The following is a 26,628-nucleotide window of genomic DNA, read 5'->3' as shown; positions in this document are numbered from 1 at the left end:
AACCAAATCACTAGCATGCTCTGAGCCGAGCATGACTTTATTCAGATTTTTGGACAACAGGTGGAATGATGAATGTTTGCTTTGAAGTGAAACTAAGCTGTACATATTTTCATCAATTTTTCATTTGATTTGAGCTGAGAGATCAGGTCACTGCTGATAGATCAGAAACACATAACCTCTTTTAAAATCATGAAATGTACAAATAGTGCACTAGAATCATATAATTTCTCCTAACTACATCTCACTGGGAGCTCTGCATTTCTTAGTGGCAGGACTACAGAAGCCCTAGACAGCAGTGACTTGCTGTCTCATCTTAATTCAAAGGATATGCAGAACAGTCACAGTGCTAATGAGAGGAATGTCTGAGTATTAATAAATCTACAAATGTAAAAATGGTCCAAATGACTCCAGGTTCATTCTTTTGGCCTCCAAAAAGGCTGCAGTGTTCTTACTCTCTCTCTTTTAACAAACAAACAACACACACACACACAAGCATACACACGTACTCGTCCTTTAATGCCGATATAAATTTACATAATTTTTACTGTTTCTCTCAGGTCACTCTGAGAGAAATCATTGTTGCTTTAAACTTTCTTTTCACACAGGCCAGAGGGAATATATTTGTCAGATGATATTGAATTAATGTCTGTTATGTCTATTTTTGACCATACCCATTTGAGCAATTAAACCATTCAGACTAATTTGTAAAGATGCGTCTGTGGAGCATCTTATTTCTACAAATGTTCACAATAAAAGGAAAGAGATATCAAAAATGATAGGCCTTAATTACTGTTCTCTGATACAGATCTTTTAGAACATTGTATAATTGTATAACAGCCAAAGTACGTAAGGATCAGCACAGAATGTAGATATTCCAGATGAAAACACATTCTTTCTCTCTTAGTACAGATATCAGGCATTCATTTCACAAAAAATATAATGCACTTGAAAAGAGCAGATCAAGCAGAGATGACAAGGGAAAGCAAAGTCTGAATGCTACAGTGGTATTTAGCCACCACATAAATTCTGGCTGTAAGACAGAAGGACGAAACACATAGACAAGGGCATTAGACTGTGGATACTAGTATTCGCATGCATACTCGACTACACGCGCTCATACATATAAGCACACACACACAATCATAGAAATGCGTCACAGCCCATAGCTTGTATAAACACTGAGTTACCAGATGTGGACCACTTCTGGAGTTATCTCGGACCCAGAGATCTCCTGATCTAGCACCATTATTGTGTGTATATATATGAAAGAATTACACATTCCACAAATTTGTAAACAATTTATGACAGAAACATTGCTTGGCGTGAAGATCCCGTTGTCAGCAAAAAGGGGTGAGCATCATCGAATAAATCAGTCCTCTACACTCACATTGTAAAAACGTCCAGCAAACAGAAATGAATTAAAAATACTTACCAGAGACCACTGAGAACGACCAAATGACGCGGCGCGGGTGTTTTTCACTTGGAGATATCAAAGACATCTAGTTTGTGTGAATAAACCCGTCTGTCTTTAGATTTGGCAAAGAGGACCAGAATACAGCAAAGCTACACACGCACTCTCAGCATCCCGGGACAGCGACATACGAATGCCAGCTATATCGATTCTTTAAAGAGGTAGAGTAAATCTCATTACAAGCTATTCGCTCTGATCTCGTGGACAATAACGATATGATAACTCCTGCTTTTAATGTGCGTCTAATAAAAGACGTTATTGAAGTTTGACGTTTACGAGCGCTGCAATACAATGTAAATTGAATTCACAAATTCCTGCGCAAATACTCATGAATCTATTTTTTGGTCTTAATCGGGCAACCGGAGAGCGACTCTTAATGTCTGCCAGTAAATCATTTAAGTGCCCCACTGCAGTAGGAGACCAAAAATGAAGCCTGCAAGAATAAATGAACTGGAAAGGGATGTTCTAGAGCCCCCGTTACTTTAAGAAAAAAGCTGCTGTACTATTAAACCTGAAAATTATCAAACTGTACAGCATGCAGCAAACAAAAACAAACAAACAAAAAACAAACAAACAAAAAAACATCATCCGATGTTGCTCACTGATCACATGCTAAAATACAGAATTTTCATAATCTCTGAATCCTGATTCAGGATTGTTTGGATGAAAGAGCTTTCTGCTGTTAATATGTGTAGGCTACACAGTCCTCGTTTGCTCTTCGATGTAAAATTGGCTCAGAGCAGTAACATTTCAGGTGTTACTATTGCAGTACACAGTATCTTAAAGTACTTTGGAAATATCTTGAACATTAATGGCGCACCACTAATATTGTATCTGTCATATGTCAGACAAACATACCGTAAACTCTCAAATAAAAACCGGGTCTCAAATAAAAACAGGGTTCAAATTGTAGCCGCTTGTTTGGGCAAATAAAGGCCGGTTCCAAACAAACAAACAAATTCATCATTCCACAGCAATATTTATATCAATACAACAACATACGGTAATTATGCTCACCACTCTGTTACTATTAGTTTTGCTTTTTAACAGAAATACCATACCAATAGTGTTCTAACTCACATGGATTGTGGTCGCTGCAGGACTATGTGTGTTAATGGCCCATTATTAGTGTTCAGGGACATCACTGCAAAAACTCTCTCCTTCCTATTTCCTATGCATTATTTCATTATTTATATGAGTTATTTCTTATAACAGCACGTCTTAACGGTACTTGGAAAAAGTCACGGAAGGGAAATAAATTCTGATTTTAGATATCTTTATAATCGGACACAAACTGCCACAGACCTAATATTTTTATTCTTTAAATACAGCACATAGGCTATATTCGAGTAGCAGGTATACTCGTAAATCCTTATAGGATAAATTAGAAATTAAACATTACTACAATATTACAAAATACACGACTAAAAAAAGGACAAATCATAAATAATGGCCTGTTTCTAATAACCTGTCTCAAGTAAAGGCCTGGTTCTTTCTTCAGATGAGGCAAATAAAGGCCCCAGCCACGATTTGAAAATGTACACTAGGCTATATGTTAACATTAAGGTCCTGGAATTTGGTTGAGTTAAAAAAAAAAAACCCACACAACACAAGTTCCATGCAACCCTGAGAAAATGAGTGACAAATAGTTACAGAAACACCGAAAATATGACACAAAAGAGAGCCCATCGAGATATTCATATAGTCATTCTGGATTTGTCATTCTGTTCTGTTCCATGGTGGAAACAAGCGAAAAATGTTCTATTAAAAGAAAGAAGAAGCTCTGCAGATGTGTTTAACTACGATTTTTAAGTGTCCAGTTTCTGTATGTTGTTTGTTTGCCCAGCAGAATCATGTGCTGAAAATATGGTTTTAAGAAACTCAGGCTTTTATGTTGAAAAAGAGACCGTTTGGCAGAAGGGACCCTCTATTTCAGTGAAACTCCTGCTTACGCTGAGTTCCCAGTTGTGTCGCACGTCCGTCTGACCTGCTTTCATCTATTCGTTACAGGCGCACCAGCAAGATGGCGGAAGCGGACTCATGGGGTAAGAATTTCGTGGCGGATTTGTCATTTATCTACTCTTTTGGTCATATTAGTGCCACACTACAGTTATTCCTATTAAACAGCAGTGTTGTACTATGTATTTGTGAGCATAAGGTTGTATTTAATTAATTTCTGATCTCTTAGATGCTGACAGTTTCGAGCCAGAAGAGCCTATCAAAAAGGCGGCAATACATGACAAATGGGAAGGCGAGGATGAGGACGATGATGTGAAAGTAGGTGAATAGGAAGCACTTCATCAGAAGTCCCTCGTTTCGTATCAGGAAAACAGAATGGTTGTTTTCACTGCCAGCTTTATGTCAACTGTACTTCATGTTTGTGCACATGGTAATCGTGGCACGCCGTTACGTGTGAAACCGGTTAGCGACACTTAGCTTGTTAGCATGCAGTAAGTTTTTAGACCTTGAGGAGTGGGATATGGGCCTGAACCTCTATTTTGGCATCATATGTACGTAGCATCAAAGAAGTATTACTATAATTCTGGCAGACATACCCCTACCTCTTAGCACCGACATCCAGCGATGTTGTTGGCGAGCTGTTAAGCTTTATGGGACAAGTTGTCTATGCAGCTGAATTCGTTAACTGTAAAGATGTCTAAGCTAAGTAACGTAAGCTAACCATATGGGCTTTCCAGCCAGCCGAATGAACCTAACGTCATGAACCGGCAACGTGTATAAAGTAAATAAAAATAGCTGTCTCCAGAATGTAGGCTTAATTCCAGCAAGGTGACATTTACGACGGTAATAATGTGGTTATGTGTTTATTTTGTGTTATGTGTTTATATTTCTCCTCCAACATCGAACTTTTGACATGTAGTTTTCGTCTGGTTTTCAATTGCCTACCAATGTTACTGATGCGAATGCAAATCTGTAATTTACGCATATCTGTGGGCCACATTGACTGAGCATTTTTCTCCTACCACAGTGCTGATTTCCCTCGGTGTTGCTGTTGCTCAGCTACAGCTTGGTGGAGTCAGCCATGTGTCCAAAATAGTGTAACTTGACTCGAAGAGACTATTTAACGTTTGACCTCGCACACTTGATGACTGACTCAGATTTAATATTTTAATAGGATAATTGGGATGATGAGGAAGACGAGGAGAAAGTTACAGAGAAGAAAACAGGTAATGACAGCCACGTATGAAAGTGTGGTTAAAGTTTTTTTATAGGTATGGCAGATAGTGTTGTACACTGATGATAAAATGCTTGCGAATATTGTTTCACATTTTTTGGTATGTTTTATTGATCTTCCTGTGCATGCTTTTTTTCCAGTCCAGTCCTCAGAAAAGAAAAAATTAAGCGATAAAATTAAAGAAAAGGAAAATTTACAAAGAAAAAAGCAAGAAGAACTCAGAAAGAGGGTGAGTAACTACACTATGTTTCTCCCTCATGAATTTTATTAATGAAACGTTCTGTAGCTTTTGTCTGTTGCTTTTATAGGAGTGAGCATGGGTTTAAGTGAACTGTATACACACTATCTGCTTGACCATTGCTTTGAATTAACATTGAACGTGCCTTATAGAGAATCTAAATAAAAGATTAAGGGCCCTGTGAATTTTGTATATAAATATTTTTCTGCTTAACATTTTGTATTTAAAAAAAGTCTTGTTTCTTGCTGCTGATTCCCTTTGATCAGTTGAATTCTATAATTGAACAGAGGTGAAAATTCAACGTAACTGTAATCAAATCTCAGGAAGGACTATATATTTATCAGGATAACCATGCTAATGACTCAGTTTGGTTGTTCCATCTGCATTCTCTGCATCAACCTGATGGCCTTCTATCCTGTTCTTCAGAATTGCTTTCTCTTGGACTAGGCTATGATTAAACACTTGAAGTGCATCACTTGTTTCAGAAATGTTGAAAACATAAACTGATAACTAACTAATATTATGTTTGTTTGTTTGTATTTAATCCATCTCAGTTAGAGCAATCAAGTGAAGACACAGCTCTTACACCAGAGGAGGAATTAGCTGAAAAACTTAGAGTGAAGAAGCTTCAGGAGGATTCAGACTTGGAATTAGCTAAAGAAGCATTTGGTGAGTGTTTGATCTGGAACTGGAAGAAGAAACTGTGGGTAATAATGTTTTATAGAGCATGCAGTGAAACTAAATGAGAGACACTAAGATGTTGAGCTGCATTTAAACTAATTGAAGATGTTGGACACGGTTTCTTGACAATCACTGACAGTCCCGTACTCGAGCTGTCATCTTTTTAGGCCTATGTTTGATCAAATTTACAGCGTGAAAGCATCGTTATGTCTAGGATTAAGGAAGCTTCCTTTCTGTTCTTCTCTCCATTAGGTGTCTCAAACAATGTTACAGGAATTGATGCTATGAGCCCTTCATCCAAAGATGACTTCACAGAGTTTGAGCGCTTGTTGAAAGATAAAATATTACCATATGAGAAATCAATACATTATTCCACTTTTTTAGAGTCTCTCTTTAGAGACCTCTGTCTTTCATGTGAGTACTGATAGTTTTGATGTTCAGTATGTTATATATATATATATATATATATACACACACACACACACACATACATGTATAGTTTTAATCTTTGACAACTTACAGAAATGTCCTTTCCTCTGACCTACTCTAACTGATGTGGTGTTAATTGTGTGTGTACATTTGCTTTGCAGTGGAAGTGGAGGATTTAAAGAAAATCAGCAACTCTCTCACAGTGTTACTGAGTGAGAAGCAGAGGCAAGAAAAGGTATGTTAGATCACCGGGCCGGTGAAGCACTTTGGGCCGTTTGCCTAATGCAGAGTGTAGGCTAGGCCCTTTAAGATTTGTTTACACCAGTTGTAATCACTGAACTTCTTGTTTGTTGCTGCGGTGATACAGCCACTTGTCAGCATATCTCTGAGCTAGTTGCCATGGCTCTACATCAGGCTGCCTGCTGCTTACTGTGGGAGTATTGCAAAGCTCAGCAAAAACCCTGTAATTTGGGATAAATCTGCTTTATGGCATCTGTGGCAGTAAACTGATGACTGGTTACAGTGAAAGCCCTCCTGCATATTACTCTGCCATGTAACCAGCCACTTTTAATTGTTTCTCCTCCAGTCACAGGGAGGCAGTATGTCACCTGTAGATTCTCAGTGCGGTGTTTTTCAGTTATCTCTTCGTTGTTGTTCCCCCCTCAGTGATGTAGGGAAAGTACTGTCCACTTCTGTCAGCTGTGAATTTGTCCACAATCAAACTCTAATATTTGTTTGTTTGTTTATCTGTCTGTTTGTTTGTTTCTACATTTGAAGCAGCAAAATAAAGGGAAGAAGAAAAAGAAGGGTGTATTACCAGGAGGAGGTTTAAAAGCCAAGATGAAAGATGATCTTGCTGATTACGGGGAGTTCGACGGAGGATATGTACAAGATTACGAGGACTTCATGTGACCCTGGCTCTATAATCTTTCACTTTCTCCTGACTGCTCAACCATTGTCCTTCACAGCATGGCCTTTCCCCTTGGCACAGACCCATCACCAGCGCCGTGCTTAAAAAAAAAAGAAAAGACTCCGAACATCAGCCCATGCCCCCCCCCCCTTTCTCTCTCTCTCTCTCTCTCTCTCTCTCTCTCCCTCCCCCTCTCTCCCACACACATACACACAGAACCTTTCAAAGTTTCAGAGGGGTTTTTACACAAATAAGCCTAACTGCTGTGTTTCACCATGCTGTGCAAAACAATTCTCATTTAACACTAGGTGGAGGGGAAAATAACACAATGAAGATGAGATGATCAGCTGTTGTGAAGGACTCCATCAGAAATGTTGAGATGCGTAGATGAGGGATATTTTGAACCAGTTCCATTGACTCGTAATTTTCTTTGGTGTCCATCAAGAAATTACAAACTTAACATTATTGAAGAGTGTCACTGTTTGACAAATGCTACTGCTTGGAAATAAATTGGACGTTCTATGCAAATTTCAGGATATGCTTATCATATATATACTGCATTTCATGCTTCGTGGGGTTGGTATCAAGTACTTCTCTCTGAGGTCGTTTTAACAGGGGTGTGTGTGCCAAGATGTCATGTTTGGTTTGGTTTGTGGTTTGCAGTTGCTGCTTGCACTGAAGCTGGTAAAGGCAGCTTTTGCAGTGATTTGATGGACTACAGTTTGAATGACATTTTAGATGCAGTCAAAATCTTATTCTCATGTTCTGATTTTATTTTTAGGTTACTGTGTGGTTTTATTGGTTTGGAAGTATTTTGAAACCATTTTCTGTGTAGTGCACTTATTATTGCACTAATTGTATATTTTAAACAACACATAGCATTTTAACTGAACAGTGTTGTACCGCTAGATAATCAGTTTGGAGCTATGTGAGGATGTATCGAAATGCTTTCGATAGACCTTACATGTTGAAAGATTCCACAGATGTCAGAAACTGAATTAATTTCAATATAAAATGTCAGTTTTGTGGTGGGAAAATGCAGCGTGCTACTTTTGACTAGTACAATTCATTGGGGTTCACAGAGCAGGACGACTCTGTGTGTTTGCGTTTCTATTTGTATAAATATACTTAAGGGACCATGTGGCTTTTTGCAGGCTGAGGTTGGTTTCATGCTTTAATCACGTCATGAAACGCTTCTCACAAGTCTAAGAGCAGCAAAGCAAATGATAAAACCCAACAGTGTTTTATAAACACACATCTAATAAAATCTGCCCCCTTAAAAGAAAGGTTTTGTCCTCTTGTCTTTGCATACAAGGCCCAGATCAGAGGTTTTTAGCACTGTTGAGTTAACAGATGAGTTTGTAATCTGAAAGATGTTGAGGAAAATGAACAAAAAGCTGCTTCACCTCAAGACAGTTGGAAAACCTTGTTTCTATTATTGAACATCTCAGCTATTACTGAGGTAAAATAGGTTAATTAATAGCAGTCTTGGATTATTAATTTGTGCAACAGCAGTTCAGTAAGTGTTTCATCATCTTATTTCATCATTTCACAGGATCAGTTCACCAAGATAAAGTCTTCCAATAGAGGTCAAGGGTTTGACCTTCAACACATCTTTGTCAGTGTTAGCCAGACTGTGTGTGTGTGTGTTTTATTACAACCATAGTGACTTAGGAAAAAAAGTACGTAGAGGTCTGCTCTGCTCACATAACCTGCCAATGCCCCAGTCCTGTCCTTGTTAGAGCAGACTGATTATCTAGATCATACTCTGAATTGCCCCTTTTCTTTGGGTCATGTGACTTACATCACAAAGGGTCTAGTCTTCTCCCTGCGATCAAACTTATCTAAAATTGCTCAAAAGGAAGAAATGGTTTTGAGACAAAAAGAAAACAACAGAGAGATTGTAAAGATAAGCCTTGGGGATAATTAACAGCATATTCAGACTCTATGGACTTACTGTAATACCCCCCCATCATCTATTGGCTGGCAGGAGGGGGTGGAGTGGTGCTTGTATGTGTGCGAGTCTGGTCATAAACATCATGTCTCAGACCTTCAGGGACCTCAGACCTTGAGGACCTTCATATAAAAGGTGGAGACAGATCAGTTTCCTCAACTCAAGACTCAGCATCAAAAAAATGAGTGTCTGCACAATATATTCACTTATATTATTGTTTTGGACACTATTAGCATGGAGGGTTCTGGGTTTAGAGGGTATCCAGTCTGGTTCTCAGATGCTTCAGGCACTGCACTGTCCACCTTGTGAGAGGATTCACTGCTCTCCTCGCAGGGCAATGAGGCTCCAGTGTAAAGGTGGCATCACTACTGGCATTTGCGGCTGTTGCCCAGCCTGTGCCAAAGTGGCAGGGGAGAGTTGTGGGGGCAAGTGGGACTATTTGGGCAAGTGTGACGACGGCTTGGTGTGTGTATACCCAGATCCTGCTGGTAGCCAATCAGACACAGAGCTTAAGGGAACCTGCAAGTCAGGTAAGAAAACCACTGTGTCTGTACATACACCTGTGGACCTGCAAATGTCATTTGGTGTGACCATGTTTCTCAGGATATCCGTCAGTGTATCTGAAGTGTACTGACTGTCACTTGCAATTCATTTGACTGTCATTACTGTAGCCCTGCACTCATGCAGTAGAGACTGTATGTGAAAATGTTATGGTTTTTTTCCAATATGACAACTGCAGGAATGCTGAAGCAAAACCACTTGCAATGCACTGCTTTAAAATGCTTTTCTGCATTCTCAGATAGGAGCACTGCTAACTCTGCTGTGTTATATTGTAGTAATGCACATTACCTGCATTATATCACAAAATACTGCAATATACGTTCTTTTTACAATTGCATTCATATTTTGTACAAATCTTCATAAAGAAAAATCTAAGGAGGTATTAGTATTTGGTATATATGCTGCTGAAAGACGAGCCTCACCTGAGTCAATCTAATTTATGAACTGTGAAAAGAGATATCATGGTCAAGGACTCCTTTGATCTCCAGCACTTTCTTACAAAAGCAAAGTCATAATTGCGCCCCTTATCGAGACTACGATAAAAGCTGTGTCTTTTATCTGTAGATGCTATCTGGACAGTTAAGGATATCCTTGTATTGTTTTTGTTTTGTTTTTTTTTCTTTGGTCTGAATCTGAGATTGATCCTTTTCACATGATGTTTTATTTTTTTCTGTTGTAACTTCATTGTATCTGATGTGTGTTGATCTATGCGTCTACACAGTGTTTGATATCCGCACCAGCAGCACCTGCCGCCCAGAGTGCACGTGGGAGTTGTGTCAGTCAAACCCCAAAGCGATATGCTCAGCTCGGTGAGTCAAAAACGATGTGCAAACATCCACTAATAAATATTTAACCGCTGGACATTTAGAAATCTCAAATGAGAGTCAAAGATTTGACAGTGAAAGAAAGTCAGAAATGTCACAAATAATGTAATGCATAGCTGAGGAGTTTTGTGTTCACTTGTAAATAATCTCTCCATATCATTACATGTCCTTTTACTGTTGCTGGTATCTGGTGTTGCACTGCTTTTGCTGTTCTGGGCTCAGAGTGATGCTAAGAGTCTAATTTAATCCTTTATTGTGTCTGTGTCTCTGCAGCTCTGTGTCATTGGAGAAACATGAGTGTCAGGGTCACTGTCAGCATACCTCCTGCTCCAGCTGTCTGGTACTGAGACCTCCATCCTGTACTCACACTTGTGCTCCCACAGACGAGGTTTGCCTGCACCACTTTGGGAGCTGTGTTCACAAGCACCTGACTGAGAAACACCGTTCACCTGTCTGTCACCAAAACCTACAGGTGAATATGCTAAATATTCACTTTGGCTGTCTTTCTTTTTCTTTTTTTTTTTTAATCTCTCTACAAACTTTCGAACGAATATGCAGAGCATTAGCTGTGAAAATGGTGTATTGATAAATTAAATTTGCTGAATTGTTTTAAATGGTACTCTTGTTCATCCAGCAGAGCAACACTGACGGTTACTTTGTGTGCATGGTCCCTGGTTGCCCAGACACAGTGAAATGATACCACTCTGGAGAATGACCTTCTCAACAGTGATCCTCATCTGAATGTAGCACCCATGGCAGCTAGTCCAGAATAGATGCTAATAATCAGAATTCCTTATGTCATTTTGTGGATATCAAACTTGTTATGTACACTCTATACTTATTACACTCACTCTAACAGGAAATGCTGATAAAATTGTACTTTTTTTTCCACCTCAGAAATATTTTTTACAGCCTGCGTGTTGTTTAATAAAAAGGAACATATATTCCACTATCTCTCATGGTTGAAAATCTCCACAGGGTAGATGATGCATATAAACTATATTCTGAGAGACACAAACAAACTTTTCCAATGATGACATTACAAAAATGGCATGAAAGTATGTGTTGATGAATAATTATTACAAATGATTTTCATGTGAATATAACAGCTGTAGTCATTACAACACAGAAGACATAAAGTTATATTATAAATGCAAACTTTGATGCAGAGTTCTGCACAATGTTCCCTTAAATCATAAATCTTGTCATTCTTCTACTAAAAAAAAAAAAAAACTTACCTTGATGTAACCCTTACCTGAACTCTTTTTGTGACATAAGAGAGCAAGGTCATATAGTGATTAAAAGGCAACAGAAAATGACCCCTTAGACAGTGATGCCCACCTGGGACAGATTCACACACCTGCCAGCTTGTTACTGAATAACACCGTCTTTATGGGCCTGTGATTAGTCATAACTGCGGAGCTTAGGGCGCAGGCGGGCCTCACAATGGGACAGTCTGTTCATCGGCCTTTTGATGTTTGGTTTATATATTTGGAAAAAAAAGAAACGCATCAATGGATGCAATGTTTAATTCACATCACACATACTGCGTCTGCTCTCTCAGAAACAGGTTTATAGGTTTATGGGACCAAGAGCATTTGTCTCATGGGTTGTTTCCTTTTTGGTAATTTGCCTATTAGTTTACTATTTAACTACTCGCAAAAGCAAGCCACGAGCCGACCTTTTATGCATTATTCTCTTTCTGCAGCGAAATGCTATGTCCACAGAAAAGTTTGCCTCCTCAGATTCCATAAACAAATAGTTCAAGGATGTTTGAGGATCCTCTATATCAGCAAATTTTTCAAGAGCAGTTATTTAAAACAACAACAACAAAAAGTCAAGAGCAGTTATTTAAAACAACAACAAAAAGTCAAGGGCGGAAATTTAAAACAATAAAAAATTTAGGCTAAATCAAGAATGCAGTATGTAAATGTCTTAAGTAGTGCACCCAAACAGGCAACAATAATTGAAAATCTGTCACACCTCAACAGTTACTCTTTCAAATTGTGATGCACAACGGCAACTTTGTGACAGTTGTAACTAAATTTCAACACACATATTCATAATCAACAATCAAAGCAAGCCGCGTGCTATCAAACGCTATCAGGTATAGATATTGTCGCTTCTCTTTTTGACTGATAATACCGGTGGATAAAGACAAAGCTTTCAGGGTGTTAGGAGTCATAAACAAGAACAACAGGCAGCGAATTTACCGGCTACACGCGACTGTTTGCAGCGTTTGCTGTAGTAAGCGTATTAGTTGTCTATTAATTCGATCGTAAACTACGCTGTTAGAACAGCCTCGATAGAACCTAGCCTTCCATTGGGTTAATGACATGACATTACGGTAAATCTCGACAGCGAAACATTGACGGGTCGATCATCATAAAACAGAAGCTTCCAGAAAGATCAAATGTAAAGTTTCAAATTATTGCACAAGGTCAACGCAGATTTTTCATACGTCTTCGTCACAATGGAATTGCTATTTTTTACATCAGTTCCGTACAACGGAAATCACCTGAGCATATCTTCTACTCAAACGTGCCACTGTATTTATCAAAATGGGAGTGCCTCCATCTAACAAAATCATTCTTTTGCATAAATACTCTGGAGGTTAAAAACAGCACAGGGTCTTAGGAAATTCTGCTTTTTAGGTTTAAATCAGAATAACTGATAATGATCAGGTCAATGTTTCTGTTATCTGCAGATAACAGACACACAGCTCTCCCAAAAAAATAATGAAAATGAGGTGACAATCTTACAAACATGTTTGCACAGAATTTTTATTCACATAAAATTGTGCAAAAGGAAAACCATGCACAGATCATTAGAAATATTATACAAACACAACTTCAGTTCTGAAGCATAAAAATATTGGATGCAAACTTTAGAATGAAGTTTCTTACTGTATCATGGAAAATGTAAGTTAATTCCTCTGCCTTTTCACTACACTGTGCTGCATGTTGAAAATAGACATTCTTCTTTTGCCTGTGCTTTAGGCTGTACTAAATGCTGAAAATAAACATAAATGTTAAAACAGTGATAAGTGCACTCCTGCAGAATGTAGTTTGTGGCAGGTGCTGGATGGGACCCTTATGTCAAAGCACAATGCTCTGGTGATGTCCTTTATTCCCAAAAAAGTATATTTACTGGATACAGTTCTCCAAGGATAGCATTCGGACATACAGAACATATATTTCACCTCTTAATTCAGGTAAATTCATTTTGACAAATGATCCCTTTGTCCATCCTAAAACAACCCTAAAACAGTAAGATATGAACAAGCAAGAAGAACGCAAAATCTGTGAGGTATTTCACAAATACACCCTGACAACTTCAGTAAATAAGCTATCAAAAAATCACTTTTGTTCAGAGAGACAAAGTGTATTCCTACTGGACAATCAGCACTTTTGCCAGGATTAATGGTTAACTACCTGCTTTACTTAGAAATTCTGATTCATGAAAGATCTCATCAAAAAAAATCTTCAAAATGCTAATAAACAAAACAAAGTGACCACATTCAAATCACAAAATATTAAAAATCCTCTGGATATTTTGTTTACAGTCAAGAGATATTAATCTATAAATTCTACAATGTAATCCTGAGATTATTAAAAGTAATCAGCAAGAAATTTCTGCAAAGTATGCAGAAACAGATAGAACAAAATAACACATTAAACAAGGAAAGTATTAAATCCAAAACAATTTGGTTGTATGCCTAATGTTTAGATCCCATTATTTTACCAAAGCCACATAATTATCTTTGTAGCAGGTCACCAGACTCCAAGAACAGGCATTGCTTTCTTCTTTGTTACACAAATGCACAGCGCAAGTGCTAGATATGCATCATGATTAGTTCATTATACCTACTGCAAGATACATGAATAAATTATATATATATATATATATATATATATATATATATATATATATATATATATATATATGTTGTTTTAACTGACTTTTTTTAAACTCTTTTGACTAAAACTGTTTTAACTAACAACTTAATCGCTCAGATTCCTTTCATTGTCTAAAAAGCGCTAACTTAAATGAAGTATTTTGGTTGTTTAAAAAACAGAAAACAGAGACATATTAGTGAACCGGAAACAAACAAGCAAAGAAACACACACATTCCTGTGTATGGAAAAGATTGCCTTTGCGTACAAAACAGTGGGCAAAGGCACTTCAGATACGTGTTATATGTTACATGTAGCAGTAGTAGTCAGCGTCTGGGGATCGGCTCACCGGAACATTCTCTGCCAAAACGACTGGAATGCATTGGAATTGAAGGCACCGATAAATATGAGCAGCAGAAGGTACAGACTCATCATAATAGCAAAATGGTGTCTGACAAACCACGACGTCCGCTGGGCATGTCTGAAACCACACATCACACGAAAACAAAGGGTCACCAAACACCAGGAAAAATATCACCTCAAAGAAACACTTTTCTGAAGATATATTTTTACAATCCTGAACAACTTATCCATACAACAAGATTACATACAATATTTTTAAAGAATTGGGGTTTGACTAATAAAAGAACATCTCCCAATAGATAATGCTTGCGCTGGCCAGCATGCAAATCCAATTTGTGTCTAACTTCATCTGACTAAGTGGATTTGCACAGTTCCACAGGGAGACTCTGTTTGTGAAGACCTAAATCTCTAATGGAACAATCTTGTTCCTGTGATTGGAGTGTCTCACCTGGCTCGATGCTGTCTCTGTGAGTACACCAGCAGGTATTTCACTCTTAGCAGCTGGTTGTTGGTCACCACAAAGTATTTCTGGGGCACTGCACCCCCTTCGCTGTTCTTTGCTCTCAAACGCTGACGGTCGATTTTCTCAGAGTCTGTAAAATGAGTTTTTCATAATCATCAACGCTACTGACAGATTTTTCATTAATAATGTGACAGTAGATTTCCTAAGGGTCCCTCTTTGTGAATTCTGAATGACCCTGTCAGAGAAAGGGGAACTTATTTGACTCAGATAGCAGTGGACATTGTTAGCACTTCAGCCTACAGGGTTCCTTGCTATTTGTTGCCGTCTCAAAAAGTTGTATTTACATTACATTTATTCATTTATTTACCTCAAGATAGGACCGATTTTTGACCTTTCAGAATCGTTGCTGTTGAGAGAAATATTTTTTTCTTAAATGGCAGATGTGACGCTAAAAACATGTAAATAAAAGAAACATAGACAAGCCATATGGTCAGAATAACATTAACTAACGAATCCAGCTAAAGAGAGATAAATGTGTATCCCAAATGTATACTTCTTCTAGGTTGTGATACATTTGGCATTATAAACTGTTTTCTCTCATTACTGACAGTGAGTGAGAGCTCACAACCGCCCTTAAGGTTCAACATTACCTTTTCTCTTCACCTGGCACTTCACATCTGGGTGATCAATGACCTCACACAATGCCACACAGCTTAGAAATGGGCCCAGGACGCTCTCCCGCCAGCCATTTCCATGGGGACTATAAAGGATTGCCATGCTGAGATCACTGGTGAGGTATGTGCCTTCTCCAAACAGCGATGTCTTTAAGCAAAACACAGCAAGCAAAAGACAACAGTCACATCTGTAGAGTCTGTCTATACCGATCCCCTGTCTTTCTCACTCTCTGATAGTGTCTTTATGAGGACCACTTCAAGAGTAAAACTTAAGATTCACCGCAGCTTATTTGACACCAAGCTGTTACTGACACAGTGACCTACAGTACTCAGTCAATTAGTCAAAGCAAAACAAACATTCAAACCTGCAACTGCTCCCACAGCTACTTCTCATTGAGAAATAAAATTATTTTGAGGACTTCTTGATAAGTGGACATTTACTGGGGCAGTGGTACTTTCAGCCCAATGTATTTTAACAAAACAGGAGGAACCACAACAGATTGTTTCAATTATCACTTTCAGTGAATATCAAACTGAAATATGTCATTATGCAAAAGCAATGATAGTCAAATAAAACACACACAACAAAACAGACTCAACAGTGAGATAACACAGTATGAGTGATTATGGTCTTCTCATGTATTATCAGAACCCAGACTGATAAGAGCTAAAACTCAAACATGTCAGGCACAAACCTTATTCAGGTGGCAGTGTAGGCCGTTATGAATGATGGAGTGAAAGTTCTCCAGCCTGCTGCCATGGAATGCATAGATAAGATCCCGTCCTTCTCGCATCTTCTCAAATCTCAGCTTCATCTGCTCACAGTATTCCAGCTCAAACAGGAAGTCTGGTATGGGTGCTGAGGACATCTCCTCACTTTTCGTCAACTGACAGAGCCTGGCATACTGATACAGATCAGGATATATGTGAGAGAGTGAGAGAGAGAGAGAGAGAGAGAAGGAAACACAGTGAGACGTTATTTAGTCTTTTAGAATTCCTATTTCTAGCTTAAAATATTGCCACATCTGGTCTGCAAAACAACAAAAAAAACTGCAATACAGGGTCATGTCCAAAATTCTTTTTATCCATTGTTTCCTTACTCATCATCTGGGGAGTCACTAAAATGGATTCGAGAAATACTAGTGATAATTCACTGTTACCCTCTCCCGTTCCATAGCTTTTTGCAGAGGAGGTGTTTAAACTGTACCTCTTCTTTCTGGAGAGTCTTCACAGAGAAACTTCTGGAGGACAGAATCCAGTGGACAAGTGCCAAATGATGTTCTCCCTGTCCAGGTCCCAGACGCACCAGGTCTCTCACGCTGGGGAGGGAACTCACATCCTTCAGCTGTTAACAGACACACACACACACACACACACACACACACAAAACATAACCCATCTCAGACAGACAGACTGAGTCACAATGTAGAAAGGATATTATATTGCCATGCAATCTCATGTCTAAACTGTTTTCCCACTGCATCATCTCAGACTCCCTTGACAGAAATAAGCAGCTGACGCTACTTCTAAGCAACCAAGCCAGGGCATTTTGGTTCATTGGTCTGCTCATCTCTCTAAGTGCACTTCCATATTGAAAGACAATGGTCTTAAATTTAAATAGCCTACTCTTTTAGTTTAGATGATATATGTGTTTAACATGGGCAGGGCACATTAGTCAGTACTACAGTTTCCACATAGAAGTCAACTGTGCCACAGTTAGCTACTCTGTAATCCCTGTGTAGAAAAATAAACAACAGCATCAGCAAAACAACACATAAATATATTACATCATAAACACCAATAAAACTTCAAAACAAGGATGATACCAGCACTTTTATGCATTATTCATGATTGCTAGAATGACTTGACTTTAGGCACATCGTCAGTTTGTATCTGGAAAAGCAGTAACTGGACCTACGTCTTATTTCAGTGGTTAAAGTCCTGTGGCAGGTGGGCCACAGCAAGAAAGCTGGTTCCTCCAGTTTGCTGTAACCATATTCTCCATGGCTAGCCTTGTTGACATACTGTTAGTATTTCTATGTTTTACAAAATTGTCTGGTGGGTTGTGGGGAAAAACAAAACCATGCAGGACCTTACAGATAAAGCCTGGCTCAGGCGTTTAAAATCATTAAAAAAAAAATTGTATTGTGTCATGTGCCTATGGTGACAGTTAGGTTTTCCTGTCAACTATCTTGAGTGCTTGTTTGTAATGGGATTGATATTAATGTGGTAGTTCCTGCTTGGACAACCATGAGCCAAGTGAGAAGATAACATGACGTGTACAGAGTCTAAAAGCTTCTGTGGCAAACTATGTTCTTATGTACATTAAGTTAATCAGCCTGAGTGTGATGTACTTTCAAAGTCAGGTGAGAATCTGAAAACAGGTATTTAAAAAAACTGACCCAAAATTCTTTATAATCCCTTTGAACAAAAAAACTGTGGTTGATGGACCTCAGTGGACTGAAGGGAGAAGGGCATACAAACGACGTTGCTTACATCCAGGTATTAATATGAGGAGTTGAGCCGGTAAGAAACCAACGTTCTACTATTAGTATATATACAGTTTGTTTTTGGCATGTATAAACATTACTAAATTCTCCTTACTGATATGAGGTTAACGACTGTACAGGCAGTTATTAGGTTAACGCATATGCTGAATCTAGAAGAAGAGCACAAAAGTGTCTTACCAGCGCCTCAAAATCTTTGACGTCCTCACTCACGTATCGAGGAGGGAATGGCCTCAATACAGAGTCGCGTTTGTAGCTCTGCACTGCGGCCACAAGCAAGCTGCAGCGCAAATCTGCGGCTACCGGGTCCCTGTGCAGACAGGACCGCACGAGCTCTCTAACTGTGGCAGGCGGCAGGGGCGGCTGCATTCCCAACACTGTGAAGCATAAACAGACACGATTAATGCTTTCAAGAATAACTGGTATTTTACAAACTTTAGATTAGCATGACAAGAGGCAAAGAAAAAGGTGTGAATTCCCATTCTGAACATGAGGTCACTATCGACGCACTGGCTTGGACATATAACAGAAGCTATTGCTGAAAATGCAATAGTTGCTCAACTTAACTTGCTGATTAGTGCAAACGGAAGTAGCTGGAGTGCTAGCAAATTTCTAATGTTACACTGCAGAAAATATTCTGGTCTAGTTTCGGCATCTATTGTTATTACTGCATTTGTAAACCGGATATTAGGGAGAAAAAATTGGTTACGACATGATTATTTACAGTATTCTAACTGTAAGCTCTGACTAGCAACACAAGTTTGCGTAAATTAATCGTGTAACACAGGTGTTTTGCTACTTTCACACTGTTAGTTACTATGGCACAGTTTCGAAGAAGTACGGTGTAACACAACACGAAGACGCTGACTTATTTTGTGCGGAAAATGTCCAGATGCTTTTCTTACCAGTGTCTCCACCGCATACATCTGAGTGACCAAAATCAAATGCTGTACGTGTCTTGTTTTCACGAATACACCTCACCTCTCCAAAAGGATAGTTCAGTTTATTATCTTAGCGCAACAACAAGCAGTAAACACCAGATGGCGCTTCTAAAGCGTTTGGTTTAATCGAATAAGACGTTAGAGAAACCCGTCCGTAACAGTGCTCAGAATGGCCATCTGAGTAAAATATGATCTACACGTACCGCTATAAACGTTGGCTGACCCACTACACAGCTAGCTGGCATCACGAACCTATAGAATGAGCTAATGTTTTGGACTTTGGAATTGACTCACTGGAAACGGAAATGTATTTTCTCTGTAAGTCCTGTAGGACATGCGCATATTTAATTCGACAAAAATACGCCATCTACTGTACAGGATGACAAGACATGCGCTGTCAGGTGGACTATCATAGTTCTTTTCGAGGTCAGTTTTGTTTCAAGATGTGGAAATCTGTTTTAGTAGAAACTGACTACTGTTTCAGTTCCACCACAGGTTAATGTAGATTTTTTAAAGTTCATGGATTCCTTAACGCGGTCTCATTTGTTGTTGAATGTCAATGTCGCGCCAACTAGAGATGCATTTGCCATCGTTCACAATGAATGGCAACATCCTTTTGGGGAGTATCGCTCTTCCTTTATTAATATATGTAATTCACAGCATAGTTAAATTGTGTGCTGAGGGTCTGTGACGACAGGCCAGTACTCAGCACCAAATACTCATATTCTCCTCCAACTTAAGCCAAATAAAATAAATAAACCTATTTATTATTATAACCAAAAGCAGCACTGCTCCAACTTACGAACACGTCTTCAGATTTAATTACAAATCAACGTTGTTGGCTCTTGTATGATTTCTATGTAGGCTACTAAAGAGCGTTGACATGGCTTTTGGCATGACAGGCAAAATGAGGTTTTAAGGTGAAATATTGGCTCACAGCTGCCTGATGGATCTGCGTTTCCTTTCTAATGAAACTCCGTCTGCACGTAATGCAGAGGTGTCTAATGTAATAATGTAATGTAACCGTCGATCACAATATTTGAGATGTGTAAGTTCTGTAATGCTTATGTCTGCACTGCTGCCGTCCTACTTCAGTACCGCGGAGAGCAGCACGAGTCTTGTTGGGAAGGGTGGCGACATTAGATGGAGAAAGTGGAGGAATGAACTATCGCGAGCAGTGAGAGGCCTTGGTAGTTGGTTGAATTTTTTTCGGCATTACATTCTTGGCCACTCATCTCTGGGAAAACGGGCGGTCGGCGACACCGTGTGTAGGAGGATTGTGACGTGATTTTTACTCCCAGATCTTCAAATAGACGTAATGCAATAACACATTTGCAATATACTTAATAAAAAAAAAAATCTTTCGTGAATGTATTATATCTTGCATGGAAAGCGGCTTATTGAATGCATTTAAAGGACGACAGAGCAAACGCACTACTGGGTGAACGAGGAGGTAAGGATTTATTCTCTGTAGCGGTTCTCGCTGCAATTTCATTCATTTTGCCTCTTTGCTGTTTACAAATGTAACCGATATTCTGCTTGCTGTTCAGTTTCAATTAATTAATCTATTTAATCCGAGCAGCCATGTGTTTTTCTTATTGAAGAGTTTACTGGGTCCAACATCTGATCTTCTCTATGAAGGGCGCTCACCGTCGACCTCCACACTGTCTGTATGATCACTCCAGTTTTGAACACATCCTGGTGCATTGAAGTCATTCTAAAGCAATGTGGAATAGTGAAATATTAGATCGCGCCCACTGAAGCTCACTCAGGACGTCTCAGTGACTGTACAGCAACATTTAGTTACCTAATCACTTCATCATTTTATGTATTAACCACATTCGCCCAATGGATGGCCTTCCTGTTTCAGCGTAGGTCCGCTAGAATAATAGACAAACGAAACAACTATTTCTATAGCAGTTCATATTTCGTTTAGCAAGTGTAAAAGGTAGTAACTAAGAGAGTGATTTTTACATTTACAAACGGCAAAACGCATCGTGTTTGCAACAGGGGCAAATCAATGATAGTCATCGTTCACTATATGCCTACATCCTATAATCACTATAACCGATGCAGCGATCAACCTGATCCGTTCTTAAAATCAGCCGGGTTTTGGGTCGCAATGTTGTTGTCAAAATGTAACCGTTAACAGTGTTTCAGCCATATAACACAAGAATGGCGGTTTTGAAGCGCCTTAACTGCTCAAGCGCAGGGGGCGCACTGACTGAGGGTAGGCCTGGCTCCTGACAGTACTGTAAAACGATAATATGCAGCAAAACATTGGCAAAAATGTTCAATATCCATGACTTGTTCAACGCTTAGATGCCATATTAGTGTCGGAAGAACAGTCTTACACTATAGTAATATACGAATATAAAGCCTTTCATAGATTATTTTGCTGACATTTCTAAAACTATACGTAAAGCTATGATATTGATCTCATCATCTGATAGACCTTGTCCTCACAGTTTCTATAACGAATGGCAGTGGTTTCACTTCCGCGGTCTCTAGCATGGCTGCCATAGCCTACTGAGATAGATTATAGCCTCCTAGACATTGGCCTAGAGAGAATCACCAGAGAACGTATTTGTACAGTCTAGGCTATCCATGAAAATTGATGTTTGGCTTTAGATTGTTTTTCTAAGAACACGTTTTCCCTTCCCTTATAGACTGCTGAATATTCCTGACAGAAACAGAAAGGATCTACCAAAAGATTCTTCATGGCAGGTACAGACACAATGACTGATTGCAATATTTGTACTTTTAAGATGATTGTATTCAAATATATCCCTGGATATATTTAAATATATTTCTTTTTGCCTTTGTTTCATTTTTAATGTTTTCGATGCTGCAGTGTTTTGTTTTTTTCTTTTTACCATATGATGAACAAATGTAAGATATCGTTTTATTGTTATGCTTAGGTTATCACTCTGCAGGAAAATCCTATTTTAGCTATGCCATCAGGCAACTAAAACACAATACATTGTTTATTAACTGACTGCCTTCTTTGTCGGCAGAAAACAATTTCCCTCCCCTTCCTCGGTTTATTCCGCTCAAGCCATGTTTTTATCAGGACTTCAACGAGATCCCAGACCAACGTCGCACAATGTGCAAGCGACTGTACTACCTATGGATCTGTGAGTTTGCTTTGACCTCAGTAATCTTGTCTATAACAGTGTATCATCTCTTCAGATCTAAACATTGTTTATAGCTTTGGTGTCAGTACATAAGAGCATGCGTTGGGAAAATGACTCAGGTTGAAATAAGAGTTTGGTATTTCAGTGAAGTTTCTGTTTAGGGTTGTTGATGTTTTTAATTTTCTTAAACAATGTTTAGTTTCAGTTAAGTATTTGTCAAGATGTTTGAATGAGACATTATGAGAAGTCATTAACCCCTCACCTGCCACTGTTTAACCACACAACGTTGCTTGTGTTTTTAGTCAAAACACTGTGGGAAGCCAAACATATTAAAACAAAAGTAAGACCAGATTTACAGCTTTCAGCTGCTGGACTCTAAACACAAACCAAACCTTCTTCTTGTTGTCACAAGCTTCTTTACTTCAAGTCACAAGCATTTTATGTTGCTCTTGACTATTGTAAAATATTTATTATGCAAATCATGGTTATGGGGTAAGACCATGATGATTTCCAGAGAGACTTTACAGGAAACAGGGGCCAGTTCTAAGTGCACACACTTTTTTTCACTAGCTGAGTGGAAAATGATCACCAAAGTATGTCAGCCAAGTTAAATGTAAGTACTGACTAAAGCCACTGCTGTTGTAATGCTGTTAATTAAAACATGCCTTTAGACTACTGTAGTAAATGTGTGGTGCTTAGATAAGAGGTCTAGCTTTGAATAGTAAAGCTTAGTTGTTGAGAATCATATCTAAATGCTGCTGTTTAAAGCATTTTCATAGTGGTGTGTTTCTCTGTCCTCAGGGTATTGTTTTTGTCTTGTGAACCAGGATTTATTTAACCTTGTTTGAGTTTTGTCCTTGGCAGATGATTCTTTTGAATTATTTTGAATTAATTTGTCAGGGATTGTGAATCCACATTTAAACTTAAGCAGTCCACTAAGGGTTAGCAACGTTCACATCAGTTCGTATATACATATTTACTCAACAGACCAATTATTATTCAGTGACGTGTTGGCTAAATATGATGCACAGAAGACTTTCCCCTTTCAGAGGCAAAAGGAAGGCATGTGTTTTGTTTTGAAATCAAAACCAAAGTCCCTATTAAGATATGATTTGATCTGGGTGGATGTTAAAAGCTAAACTGCAATCTTGCACCAAGCCACATTTATGTGACTTGTTGAATGTGGCATTTTTAAAAGCACTTTAACATTTATAATAATTTACAAATGAAATTATGTTTATAATAATTTATATCATTCCTTCAGTGAACAGTGCCACTCTGGCTGTAAATCTGATTGGTTGCTTGGCATGGATGTGTGGTGGGGGAGGGGCTACTAACTTTGGGATGGCCATCCTGTGGCTGATCCTCTTCACACCCTGTTCCTATGTGTGCTGGTTCAGGCCTATCTACAAGGCCTTAAAGTGAGTATAGCCCATTCATGTACCCATATTCACTTAAAACATGCCCCAGTCACTAGCTCTCTCAACTGACTTTCACTGGAGTGCGTTTCAACTAGAAGTACTGCCATATCTCAGCAGAAAAAGTGAAATTTTAGAGTTGGCCTACATAACAATGCCCACACGTTTTTGGTTGTTTTTTTTTTGCTGTAGGCAGCATTGCCATAAAAAACATTTTCCCTTATTTTCTCTGACTTTCACTGACATGTCTAGGTCATCCCATGTCAAATTTTGTTTCATTGTTATAGAAATTACAGTTAACACCTCAGTATATAAATTGTCACAAGGTGATTTGTGTTACCACTGTGTTTTGTAGAATTATTTTTACTCTTTTTCAACCACCCCTCTCTGCTTTACGCATGCAAATAAATATTAATATGATTTGAACTCCAGTGGGTGCTTGTAAACAGGTTTCTAAGCCTTGTTTTTGTCCATGTCTTGTAGGACTGATAGCTCCTTCAACTTCATGGCTTTCTTCTTCGTGTTCATGGCTCAGGTTGTGATCAGTATTATCCAAACAGTGGGAATCCCAGGTTGGGGAGTGTGGTAAGAGATTACACGTTTCAGCCAAACAAAGGATGAGGGAACGACGTGACTGGCATTTCATATACAGAGCTATATATGTGTTCTAGGATTTTTTTCTTGATGAATTGAAAATACAGGCATAAAAGTATGTACAACTTCATTTAACAGGATTTTAGTTTCCTAGCATTTGAGGGTTTTTTGGCATCACTGTGCTGTGTTAGCATAACTGTAAGATGATCTCTCCCCATCATTTCTCACATTCATAATATGTTATTTGAGTAGAAAGAGGAACAAATATTTTTTTCAGCTTCTAGAGTTATTGAGGGAACTTAAGTTGCCTTCTGTTTGAATAGTCAAGAAAAGATTAATTAATAGTTAGAAGAAAACAGTGAGTACTGTGTGTGGCAGTATTTAAGTGACACAAGCATTATTAAGTTATGACAATGCTTCATGTCATCACGCTGTTTCTGCTATTTTGTCCAGTATGGAAACCTTCCCATTAGATAGAAAAGAAAGATGAGTTTTAATATGTCTACTGTGGTTCTGCTGCGATATGTATGACGTGTATCTCTGTTATAGTGGCTGGCTAGCTACCATCACTTTCTTCAGCACTAACATTGGCTCTGCAGTGGTCATGCTGATTCCTACTATAATGTTCACTGCCGTGGCTGTTCTCTCCTTCATTGCTCTCACTAAGGTATTGCTCACACCTCTGCCTCTGCGACAGCACACTGGGCCTAATAACACAAAAGCACAGGCAACATTATCTGTTTTTCATCCATGAGTGGACTTCACTCTGCTCTTCTTGGATATGTCCTATTTGATCTTTCAGGACATTGGCAAGATATGTTTTGAAACAAAAATCAGCAAGGATCTTAATATTTTACAATGATGTGTTTTATTATGCATTACGTTTGTCAATTAAGGATGTACTTTAACACAGAGGGAAAAAAATACATTTGTAATACTCACAAGAATGTGATTTATTGGTGTCTTAAGAGTGGACAAATATTCTAGCCTGTAAAAACAAAGTAAGATGATCAGAGAGTTGAATTAGTTTAGTATGTGCAGGAATTAAGTGAACAGTAATGTTGCTTGTTTCACACAGGCACATATATTCCAGCAAGTGCAGATGACGTTAGCATGTCTGAGCAGGAGACTCAGAGAAGGGCATGTAACTCACCATTAGTGGAGTAGTGCTTAAGGCAAACCTTCTTTTTTGGCTTGGGTTGAGGTCATATGTATGGTTTGGGAATTTCCAATGATATGGGCATGTATTACAAAACCACAGCCTAGCAAACACAGCAAGGTAACCGGTCTACATTAGCAGTTAATGCAAACCAGGGAATGCAACAGATACTGGTGTTCAGTGATTGGCTAGAGAGCATTTAAAGGGTCTGTGTAAGAGTGAGAACAGTAGTGTGATATACACTTAGCTAGAATTAGAGAAACAAACCTACAGGGCAGTAAATGAGTAAATTGACAGAAATGAGTTTATAGGTCTTATGTGTTATGTTGGCATAAGATCCAAGAACAGTCATCAGTAAGTACAATGTACTAATCATAACGGTACTGGTAACTTGGCTTGCAAATGCCCTGGTCTGGTGTTCTTATGTATATGTTCTGATACGTGTTGTGTTCTAGAATATTCAGTAGTATAAATTAGAATGATACCTAGAAATGATAAAATGCTAGCAGCTTATTTTCAAACATCAAATATTTTCCCAGTATCCGATATCTATCTTTTGTTAGATTTGCACGGGGACACTTGTCTTGACTTCTTTCTAGTTGTGGTTGTTTTATTTATTTATTTACTTATTTATTTTATTTCTGTAACTTGCTTGATTCTCTCTTGGTGCGTCCCCAGGTCCATAACTTCTACCGTGGCAGTGGGGGAAGCATGAGCAAGGCTCAGGAGGAGTGGACCACCGGTGCCTGGAAAAACCCCCATGTCCAGCAGGCAGCTCAACAGGCAGCTATGGGGGCAGCTCAGGGGGCCATGCAACAGCAGTATTCTGCCGCTCCCACTTACAATTACGACGACCCCATGTAGTCTGGTCTCACTGAGAGAGAGAGGCAGAGAGAGAGAGACAGGGTAGGGTTTAATAAATCAATACTCAAAGACATTTTCTCCATTCCAATAATAGGTAAATATTTGCTTATTCTGTATTAAAGTGTATGGTAGTATAATGTGTTGTTTTCGAATACACCCCGTCAAATATAAAAATACGATCATGCCACATTTCTGCTGTGGTACTGACACAGTTTTAGTATGATAATGGTAGTGTGTATGGTTTCACCAGGGGTAGGAATTTCAACAGGGCTGGACCAGTAAGCCACCAATGAGGAAACATTCCATTGCACTTCCTTGCAGTGTTTCTATGGAAACCAGTTTCTCAGAAAG

General features: G+C 38.7%; 3 protein-coding genes across 7 annotated transcripts; 2 read left to right on the top strand and 1 right to left on the bottom strand.

Moving 5' to 3' along the window:
- Positions 1 to 3,459: 3,459 nt before the first annotated feature.
- eif3ja (eukaryotic translation initiation factor 3, subunit Ja) lies at positions 3,460 to 8,202 on the top strand. Of its 4 annotated transcripts, none has more exons than XM_030765662.1 (8): positions 3,460 to 3,516; positions 3,660 to 3,748; positions 4,605 to 4,656; positions 4,805 to 4,893; positions 5,457 to 5,571; positions 5,836 to 5,997; positions 6,174 to 6,247; positions 6,793 to 8,202. In XM_030765662.1, the coding sequence occupies exons 1-8, from the start codon at positions 3,495 to 3,497 to the stop codon at positions 6,922 to 6,924; spliced, it is 735 nt and encodes a 244-aa protein (XP_030621522.1). In that variant the 5' UTR covers positions 3,460 to 3,494; the 3' UTR covers positions 6,925 to 8,202. The 4 variants fall into 4 exon arrangements, with proteins under 4 accessions (XP_030621522.1, XP_030621521.1, XP_030621523.1 ...); XM_030765661.1 differs by having other exon boundaries at positions 6,790 to 8,202; XM_030765663.1 differs by having other exon boundaries at positions 4,605 to 4,670; positions 4,810 to 4,893.
- Positions 8,203 to 14,209: 6,007 nt separating this feature from the next.
- Positions 14,210 to 19,379, bottom strand: parp16 (poly (ADP-ribose) polymerase family, member 16). Of its 2 annotated transcripts, none has more exons than XM_030765943.1 (7): positions 19,309 to 19,379; positions 18,345 to 18,541; positions 16,865 to 17,002; positions 16,353 to 16,562; positions 15,634 to 15,805; positions 14,969 to 15,113; positions 14,210 to 14,638 (listed from the first exon to the last, which is right to left on the bottom strand). In XM_030765943.1, exons 2-7 carry the CDS (start codon positions 18,531 to 18,533, stop codon positions 14,503 to 14,505), a joined length of 990 nt encoding a protein of 329 aa, XP_030621803.1. In that variant the 5' UTR covers positions 18,534 to 18,541; positions 19,309 to 19,379; the 3' UTR covers positions 14,210 to 14,502. The 2 variants fall into 2 exon arrangements, with proteins under 2 accessions (XP_030621803.1, XP_030621802.1); XM_030765942.1 differs by having other exon boundaries at positions 19,070 to 19,332.
- Positions 19,380 to 21,280: 1,901 nt separating this feature from the next.
- Positions 21,281 to 26,277, top strand: scamp5a (secretory carrier membrane protein 5a). The gene is made up of 6 exons (XM_030765297.1): positions 21,281 to 21,335; positions 22,123 to 22,242; positions 23,507 to 23,663; positions 24,144 to 24,245; positions 24,804 to 24,921; positions 26,092 to 26,277. The coding sequence occupies exons 1-6, from the start codon at positions 21,281 to 21,283 to the stop codon at positions 26,275 to 26,277; spliced, it is 738 nt and encodes a 245-aa protein (XP_030621157.1).
- Positions 26,278 to 26,628: the final 351 nt, after the last annotated feature.

This window comes from Chanos chanos, chromosome 2 (assembly GCF_902362185.1).
Source record: "Chanos chanos chromosome 2, fChaCha1.1, whole genome shotgun sequence".
Lineage (NCBI taxonomy): Eukaryota > Metazoa > Chordata > Actinopteri > Gonorynchiformes > Chanidae > Chanos > Chanos chanos.
The sequence above is the reverse complement of the archived record's forward strand: the minus strand, read 5'-3'. Positions and strand labels throughout refer to the sequence as shown.